Raw genomic sequence first — 10184 nt, 5'->3', positions numbered from 1 at the left:
TAAAAAAAACCCAAATGTTTCCAGAAACAAAAACTAATGTGTTCATCAACATCATTGGAAATATAATTATTTCCTTACAACTGAAGAGTAATAAACCATGTTAACTCCAGTCAGTGAGGGTCTGTGTGGTACCCTCATATATGTGGGATCGAAGACGGGCTGCTTGGTGGGAGAAGGACTGAGACGACCCAGGACTGCCTGGTGTCGATCAGCAGGTCCGAACCGCGGCCTGGACGGGGCTGTTTACCTGTGTGGTGAGCGAGAGAACACATTCAACCAAACTATCTCACCTTCTCCCAAATTACATATATATTTGATGTTCACACTATATGATGACAAAAACATGTTTCAGAGATGAAGGTTTTCCCTGTCACCATCAGTATTAGTGTGTAAGTTAGGCTGCATGTATTACCATCCACCCATCCCTCTATATCGCCCCCTGGTGGGGCTTGAAATGCAGTGTAGCCTCCATTTAGCATAAGGGAAAACAAACTAAAAAGTAAATAATGTTTCGTTCTTATCACGGTGTATGTTTGTTCAACTGGTTCATTTTATCATCAGTAAAACCTCTCCTAACATAAAAGTTATTTAGTTTGATTGACAGCATGAGCCATTAGGTCGACCGGGTAGTATGAGGGGGGCCTTGATAACGTGGTGCCAACCTTCATAAACTACTGCACCAGGACTTTTCTGCACAGAGAAAAGATGGCATTGGCCATATCCGTGATAATTCTGCTTAATTTTTTACTAGAGTTGGAGGAAGTGGGAGATCTTTATATGTCTGTATATAAATAAAAAGCAAAGTGATGTTTTCATTACGCTGACAGGGGCCGAGCGTCCGGGGGAGGGTTGGACACAGACGCCGTGAATGGAGCTTCAACTTCATGTGCTGACTCAGGCTGCAGATAGAGAGAGAGAGAGTGTAACGTAATGACACTTTATCCCAACACACACATTCTTCGAACGTTAAATGTTTTTTATTGATATATAGAAAAATGTATTTAAGAGTTCTCGTGCCTCAGGTACCTCGTTACAGTTCCCCGGTTGAGATCTGGAAGGCCCACGGCTGAAGACAGATGTGCTTCCTTTTCGGACATGTTGACCAACGGTTACTGAGAGGGAGTGGACAGACCACAGCAGCCAGCGTTGCATCCTCGCTCATGGACCACGCCCTGGAACAACACACACATATTATCAGGGTCAACAACTTCAGTGAAATAATTTTGCCTTTAGTTTGAGTTTAATCAAACCTTTTGTATATAAATCAGCTTCAGCATTGCTTTTCTTGGACTGCTGCACTTTAAAGGTTTGTAGGCCGCGAAACTTATTAAAAATGCAAATGTCCCAATGTACAGTCAGTGTTTTGTTTGTCTGTTTCCTGGGCTACTGTAGAAAAAAAATGGCAGGTTCAAAATGGTGGACTCTGTAGAAGTAAATAAAAACGTAGGTAACGCAAAGAATCTTATTTTCAGGTGATTATAGACTAATGACAACATACTTATGGATATTATATTCTGACAATAGATCCTCCTCAGTGTTACACATTGGACCTTTGACCCTCCAACAGCCATTTGAAAAACTTTCAAATTCAGCCCCTGAATTGGACCATAAAAGGTGCCAGTACCCTAATTCACCAAAACCCTAACCACAAAATAAGTTATTATTTTGCCATTGTGGAGGTGGGTGTGGTTTACAATCAGCTGAAGGAGAGAGAGGTGGGGAAAGTTTGTCAGAGCAGCACCAGGTGAGTTGATGATCTTAGCTGTGCTCACTGAGTAATCACTCTCTTTTATATTGCAGTAGTGTGCTGGACTTGGTTGCCACACACAAATGAGAGCGGATGTCCGGAGTTGTTTTGTGTTGACGGGTTGCAGCTGGGAGTGAATAAAAGTAGTGTTGACTTCCTACAGCCATGTTTTAACAATTTTAAAAGGACATTTTCAGCTGTTTTCTCTGTGTTAAGCCGCAGTTATGTGGGCTAGTTAGAATAAACGGACACTAGCCTGGTGGGAAAATAGAGTGCATACCTAGACTCACAGGGAGGTGGTGGCATGCAGTACCAGTGAGTACTGGCCCATTTTTAGGCACTGCCCAAGGTTTAGAGCTGGTCTAAGGCTGGTCCTCATGAACCGTACAATGGCGCACACACACTAACCCTCTGGAGTCCAGACGAGCCGTACTGCCAGGAAGTCCTGCAGGTTGTTGAGCAGAACGTATTTGACCTTGAAGTGTTCTTTCACTCTGACGGTGCTCGGACAGCTCGCCGTCATGACGAAGCGCGGCCGGTCCAGACGGATGCTGGGCAACCTGAGAGGGTAGAGTAGATTTACAAATGGACAGTCAGGACGTGTCCCTGTGAGTTTGAATGAACAGTGAATTGTCCCTCCTCATATTTTTAACAAATAGCTGGTTTCCGCTGTCAGCTCTGTGCAGGTTGGCAGGTTGGAGCGTTTCATTTCAAACAGAAATGCTTGGTCCTTACCTGTAGTGTGTGTAGATACAGTTGGTGAAAGGCATCTTGGGAGTTGACCACTGCAACACAGCGACCAGGGGAACCTCCAGCCCCTGAAAATAAATACATACCATACTTACAGGAAATATTAGGACCACAAGAGGGAGTTTTTTTACTGGTGAATTACAGGACAGAAGTAACAAACAGAGTGTAACATCATTTCCAGTTTCTGCAAAATAAAATAGAATATTTTGGGTTCTTGAAATAAATCAGGTTATTTAGGAAAGCAATCCTGTGGCAATATCAGAATGAAAGAAAATGCAACAGTAAAATCTGAAATAAAATTATACAAACGAACCTCGTTGGAATCATCTTGTGGCATGTCGTTGAGATGCAGATGGAACAGGAAGTCGTGTTCCTCCAAAGCGCTGAGCATGCTGGGAAGGCGACCAGCAAGGCTGTCCACCCTGCAGAAAGACGCCATGCCAACCTCACCTGACTGATGGCTGCAGAGCAGGAGAGGAAGCAGTCTGAGCACCATCACATCAAATGACACCATGTAACATAATTTAACAGAACTTAATATAACAGAACTTAATATAACAGAACTTAATGCAACAGAACTCAATGTAACAGAACTTGATGTAAGAATTGTCTTGTCTAACGTAATAAAATGTACAGAACATGAATGAAAAGAGGGTAATGGAATGAAATTTAATATCAGGTAACAACATAATAACAGAATGTAGTGTAACTTAATAGGACATTATGTAACAGAACGTAACAACTACAACAGAGCAGAACAACGTAACAAAACAGAGACGTTAGAGGGTAACAACAAAATGTATGTTACAGAGACAACATAACATAAGCGAGCATAACAGAACTTAATGTAACAGAAGGTAATGTAATATAAACTAACATAAAATAAAATACACGTTGTCACATGAACATAACTAAACGCCGACCAACAGTAACGTCATCAGACGACAGAACTCAACTCCACTCTAACACTTGTATCTGTACGTACCACACATTGTCCACCAGCAGCACAGAGCCGTCTGGCATCATGGGAAGGTAGGAGGCATTGAGGTTTGGTAAAATCCGAACATCTCGAATACTCACCTCCTCCTGGGAAGACTCATTCAACACTGACAGGAGGAGAAAGGGTTAGAAAGAAGAACAACTTCAGAATTTAGATCCTGGTTTGTGTTTTAATGAGACACTATCCAATAAAAACAGTAGTGATGGTGTAACTACCTTTGAGGACGGCGAGGTGCCTCCCAGAGACGGTCATCTGCTTACAGCGGACAGTGGGAGGCGGCAGGACAGTCAGAGTAGTGCTCACTGTGGATGGGAGAAACCAAAGGTGCGTTAAAGGATAGATGTAGGAGGTATATTTAGTAAACCACAGACAAGCTGATTTGTCCTCAAGGATTCATGTTAGCAATTAATCGATTATCTAAATAATTTCCAATCAGTCATTTCAGCTCTACTGCATTCTTTGTGTTTTACAACAGTTCAGATTGTTTCCAGGTTTTATTTTGTGATGATGAGATATTTAGGAGATATTTGTAGCTTTTCTTTGCCATGCTTGAAACTAAACAATGTGTATCATGAAAACATGTATTTTCTATGACACTCAGGACCCCTTAAAAGGTTCCATGTCATTGTTCCAACTGCCCATTATTCCGAAACACTAATAGTTGGATACATGTCCCATTGGGCCAAAAGCCTATTATTCTGAAAACAAAGGCTGGTTGTTCTGAAACACACACTCTGGTATCCCCAACTTACCCACGCAACTTAACGGACGTCACTAGCATACTTATTTTAACCCATCTTTCCCAAACCTAACCAAGTAGTTTTGATGCCTAAACCTCACCAAACAGTGCGTATTTTCAGAAAAACTGTCTTTCACTGTGTTTGGTTTTTGATTTCAGGATAACAGGCTTTCGGTCCAATGGAACAGACTATTGTGGTTTCGGATTAACAGGCCGTTGGAACAATGGGAAGTTCCCCCAAAAAACTATTGGACTGACCCTGAAGTCTGTCAGGGATTTAATTTCTACTTTTAGTCTTTTTTCTGTTTACAGGAACAATTCCTTCCAACCAACAAATCCAGCTGTTTCATGTGATGCCATGATTGGGATGTTGAATGATAATCAAACCCAAAGGCACCTCCAGTAGTCTGCCCATTTATGAGTTTTAGAACTTGAAAGCAAGGAAAGTATGCAAAAGATCTGGTCCTAACCCTAACCATAATTTAGAGGGGTGTCTGAAAGTTAAGACTTGGTTTTATGATAAGGTAGGTTTTAAGTGCTGGGACATGGGTTATGCCATGAGGTTCCTCACAAGTATAAAAGTACATGTGTTGTACCCTGAGCCTTGAAGGTGTTCAGGTCGTGTCTGAAGGTGTGTGTTGGTTCTCGTTGCTGCAGGACGCTCAGGTAACCGAGTTCCTGCACCTCCGCTTTCTCCGCCTCCCTCTTCCACACCGTGACCATCACCTGAACACACACAAGCAACAGATAAATTAACAGTGAGTTTGTACCAAATGTACCAAACTCTGAGGGGAAGACTTACAAACATATAATTAATAATAATGATAAAATAATTCGTCCAAAATGAAACAGACGGACAGATGTTCCTGCTGACCTTGACTTTCAGGGTGCTGACGGGGAGTTTGTCCAGGGAGACGGTGAGGGGGAAGATCACTTCATCTGTCAAAACCACCGGCTCGTCCAGGGGAGACTGACGTGGACAAACACACAGATGAGAAATCATCATGAACTGAACCAGCAATAGCCGGGGTTTAGTAACCTCATTCAAACTCACCCCTAACTCATTCCATTAGCTAACTTTTACTACACAGTAGAGTAACTGCTATTTAGGTAATGTTTACTATTTTCCCCAGTTTAGCATGTTAGCATAAATAACATGTCAGGTTGAGGACTAGCTGAGCGACTTTATCATCCTTAGTGCTGTGCTCTCTGCCAACATTTTTTAAAATCGTAGACTTCCTGCCCTTTTCTCTCATCTTTCAATTTAAGGATCATCACCTGAACTGGCGCCCTGCGGAACTCCCTCGCCGCCGTCCCAGATGAGTTGTGGATGAGCAGCGGTTTGCAGTCCCTGAAGCTCCGACACCGGGAGTCCACCCTGCTGCCGAGCGCCGCAATGGCTGCCTCCGCTGCAGCAATGTAGTCCTCCTCGCCGTCCTCGTTGGCCTCGTCCCCGCTGCTCTGGTAGTCGTGGTGATGGTGGTGGTTGCCTCTGTGGCGGCTACTCTCACCTGGACTCACGCTGGCAACGGCGCACAGTGAGCCCGCCAGCTCCCTCCACGCCCGGCTACTGGCCGACTCTGACCCAAAGCCTGCTGCGATGCCATCACCGCCCCCTGTTTGTTTGGAAATGATCGCACATTCAATCTCATCTCCAGTATTCTCTGGTGTTTTAGTCCTGGATTAGTTCAGTATTTGTCTTGTATTTCAGCTCTGATTGTTGATTCTCAGTGAGATCAGTAGTATGAACATAATTTCATGTGTCCTCTATGGGGGACGTGACACCGAGGCCGTTATGCATGCAGTCTAACTGAGTCTTAAAGTCTTGTGAAGAGGACATCCTAGCCCTTCTCGTGATGTAACACACATGGGGGTGTGGCCAACACAACACGTCTTCTGTCTTTTCAAAGTTTAATTTTATAAAGACGTCTTGTTTCTGTTCTTCATCTCTTAGTCTGAACTGTATTAAATTAATGTTTTAGAAATGGTGGTTCAATGTAAGCTTTTTAAACCGTGTGCTCTGCTTCTAATTACAGTTTTTCTCCATTGGTTTTGGCCCTCATTTCTCGAAACAGAAATTACATTCTCAAAACTCTAAGTCATTTTGGCAAAACAGTCTTACAGTTCAGCACAACACCAAGCTTCACTTGCAAAAGCCGCATATCTTTCCAAAACAGTTCACCATGCTGTCAAACTAAATTTCCATTTCCCATGTAAATAGTCAGTACCTCCAAAATGCATCGTCCCCTTTGGATTTGCTGTTGAGCCACTGCCAAGTCAAAAATGTTTAGATGTTTTTCACTTATTGGCCAGAGGCATATCCCTCAATGTCCACCTTCTCAGTCTTAGCCCAGTACTTCATTTCACAATGGGGTTACTGCTACTAGTTTTTTTGTGTCTAGCTAACAGAATACAATGGCTTATATAAAACTTGAAAAAATAAAAAATAAAAAACTGGATTTTTAGGGTTAAGGAGGATGCCCTCTAATGTTTGACTCACACATCAAGGTAACCTCCATATCAGGAGTAAAAAGAAAATGTATTAAAACAGCATAAATACTAGTTATATTATAAAGATAAGGTGAAAATGATATGTAGCCCTACAGTGCGCTAAATAAATACAGGTATTATTGGTATTCATGGTATTATGTTGATTATGATCTTATGCTTTGGACTCATTGTTGACAATTGAACAGAAGGGCTATTTAGCATTGTGGAGACTTATAGCAATGACAATGATTGCTGACATGTTTTTGGAGAGAACCAACCATGAGACTTGAGAATCAATCAATCAGCTTGAGATCAACAGCGATCATTTCACTTTTGGCAGAAAATGTGCTAACTTGTAGGCTAACTGTACTTAATCATTTTACAAAGATGTTACTTAGGATACATTTACAATGCTGATGAAATCAATGGAGAAATTACAATTCTTGTTTGTGAAACAAATTGCCTAAAGCTGCTGGTTTGGAGGTTTGTCCATGTTGTTTTGCGAATGTAATTTATGTTTCAAGAAATGAGCCAAACCAATGGAGAAAAACTGTAATATGAATTCTAATTCCAGTCCATAAATAAAAAGATGAAGGCAGCAGTTCCCAACCTGGGGGTCCGGACCCCCACTAGGGGTCGCCAAAGCCTAATGGAGGGTCTTCTTAATTGAAGACATACTAGAAAACTTTTTTTTTTAAAACACAGTACGCCTAAAGCTCAGTGTTTGGATCACTTCTGTGAAAAAATGTAAAAGGAAGTATATTAAGTCTTTAAAAATACATAATACAGAGAATTGTATTGTATAAATGACCTAAACAGGAAATAATCTGCTTCATCCATATCTCTGGTTTTACACACACTTCCTGCCGTTTCTGAGTTCACTGTTTGGTTTCATTGTTCAGTTTTGAATATAATATGAAATATTATAAAATATATGTCTCTTATTCACGGGTCGGCAGTTTAGTTACAGAAATGACAGAAAATGTGTCCCTTAAGGAACAAGGTTGGGAACCACTGACCATTTGTGTGTGTGAGGCATTCTGCCTGAAATATATCAAAGGTCCCATTATTATTATTACTATTATTATTATTAAAGGATATTAGCAATATAACTCACAGACAGTCACTGTCTGTATAAACATTATAGAGGAAAATAAAACAGTTTCTCTTTCTCCCCCCCTCCTTTTCATCCAGAGCCGGTCTGGTCCGTATCCTCCCCCCCTTACCGGGGCCGTGCTCGGTTGGAGTCGCCCCTCCGTCCCTGCAGCGGAGCACCAGCAGGAAGCGGACCGTCTCGCCCAGGTAGAGGTGACTGCGGCGTGGCAGAGTGCGGTAGCGGGCCGGGTCCGACAGATCCGTGATGGGTACCGCCGGAAAATACATGAAATACTCGCACTGAGACTCCATCATCTGCACCATGGCGACCAGCGGAGGAGGCTGCGCGAGCAGGACCACGGTCAGCGCGCACACACCATGACACACACTTCCTGTTCGCACTTTCACCATAAAAGCACGCTCTTTGTTCCACAGAACAGGGAAAATTAGACCATTGCGCCCCGCAGTGGAGACAGAGTTGTATGGAGCTTAGTTGAAATGTGAGCCCTTACAGTGCTTACTTTTCAGAAACATGTGTATATATATATGTTAATAACTAGTGTATAACATTGATAATAATACAGATAATAAGCATCATCAGAATGACATGATCACATCGGGTGTAGAGGAGTCTCTTTAGAGAGGATGCCTTGATTTGTAATCTTGCACTTATTTGTTTTTGGTTTTTNNTTATTATTATTATTATAATTTTTAACAAAGCCTTGTAGATTTATTTTTTTGTGGTAATTGAGAGACGATAAATGTTTTGTTGTATAAATGCAATTTATGTTCCCAAGTATTTTTGAAAGTTAAATAATTTTAAAAAAGCTAAAAAAAAGAATGACATGATCACAGACCTTTATTATATTGTTTTTTATGGTTGTGAAGGTGGTTGTGAAACATTAAATGAGGAGATATCTGATGGGAGAATGGTGTTTATCTATCTATCTGATATAAAATCAATATGAGCACAATGAGCATTATATTGCCTGTGAGGTGCATCCTCAGTGTGTGTGCACTGGAGGACCACACGACCGCCTGCACTTAGGTGAAAAGGAGATTAAACCAAGCAGCACAGCGACCTCTGCTGGTCTGCAGAACGTACAGCAGCCGTTCAAACTGAGGCCAAACAGCTCTCTGAGTTCAATGTGTGTGTCAGGAAGCTCTCGTTATTGATCAGATCTATCTATCACTGCAGTAAACTGACATATAACTAAGAGCTGAGAGCAGAGCCTGTGTGACAGAGTTAATGATGGACAGTCTGTTCTTCACTGACAGCTTCAACACCAACTAACACAAGAACACTTTATATTAGAACACTTATTTTACTGTAATTAGCTGCTATTACTGGGAATCAGACAAAATATAGTTATTAAAGACCTGGCTAGCAAGTACAAAGTTAATAACAACAACAACAACAACAATAATAATAATAATAATAATAATAATAATAATAATCTTTATTATAGCACCTTTTCAATGTTTACAAAGTCAAACTGATTACATTGAACATTTTAGGTAACACTAACTCAGATGTTTAAGTTAAAAAAAGTAGCTTTATTAGAATTTTTAAGTGACTTTCCTAATTTAGTGTTTTACTACATATTTTGTTTTCACAGTACGTTTAAAGATTAGAAAAAAGACGTTAAGTGTCACTTAAAATTACGAGTAAAATTTTTTATAACATTCTGTTGTCAAATAGAATACACTCAGATCAATACTTATTGATATGTCTTGTTATTTACATATTTGGTGTTGAGGTCATCCAAATATAACAGAAAATAATCAAGTTACTTTAATATTGTGATATTTGGATTAGGTAATAACTGTATCAGATTACTTTCCCAACCCAGGTGACAAAAAGAAACCACACTGATAATGAATCATCAAAACTGTGATTATGTCTTTCTAGTGTAGGCTATATCACATTCTCTTCTTCTCACCAATGTTTGGTTCTTTATTAGCATCCCCATTAGCACCATTAGCATCATCTATTCTTCACACACACTGTAAAAAATGGTAATATTCTGGCAAATACTGTAAAATAACTTTTCTATAAATAGAATCCAGTTTCTAGCTTTAATTTTACATAACTTTAAAAAAGCACAAGATCAAGCCAAGTCCAACAATGTCGACTCCTCAACATTTCCTGATCTACTCAAATTTGATTTAAAAGAAATCAGATCTTCAAACGCTCGTTTCCCAATCTCTGCCCATCACACTATACGTACACTTTTTATACACTATATGTTCAAGTGATACACACATACAGGCATATTGTTCAAGAGAACACGAAACTTCGGTTTCAATTCAATTCAATTTTATTTGTATAGCGCCAATTCATAACAGAAGTTATCTCAGGG

General features: G+C 40.6%; 1 protein-coding gene across 1 annotated transcript in view; it reads right to left on the bottom strand.

Moving 5' to 3' along the window:
* LOC118331475 (microtubule-associated protein 11-like) overlaps positions 1-8174 on the bottom strand; it is a 10843-nt gene extending 2669 nt beyond the window's left edge. The window contains 10 exon segments of the mRNA XM_035666432.1: positions 1109-1172; positions 2152-2307; positions 2483-2565; positions 2811-2958; positions 3483-3603; positions 3713-3799; positions 4833-4962; positions 5111-5206; positions 5515-5852; positions 7953-8174. Coding sequence (XP_035522325.1) covers positions 1109-1172; positions 2152-2307; positions 2483-2565; positions 2811-2958; positions 3483-3603; positions 3713-3799; positions 4833-4962; positions 5111-5206; positions 5515-5852; positions 7953-8145 — 1416 coding nt within the window. The 5' untranslated portion in view covers positions 8146-8174.
* Between the last annotated feature and the right edge of the window lie 2010 nt (positions 8175-10184).

Source organism: Morone saxatilis, unplaced genomic scaffold, assembly GCF_004916995.1.
Source record: "Morone saxatilis isolate NCDOM2014 unplaced genomic scaffold, NCSU_SB_2.0 Contig20, whole genome shotgun sequence".
In the NCBI taxonomy this organism is placed as follows: domain Eukaryota; kingdom Metazoa; phylum Chordata; class Actinopteri; family Moronidae; genus Morone; species Morone saxatilis.
The sequence above is the reverse complement of the archived record's forward strand: the minus strand, read 5'-3'. Positions and strand labels throughout refer to the sequence as shown.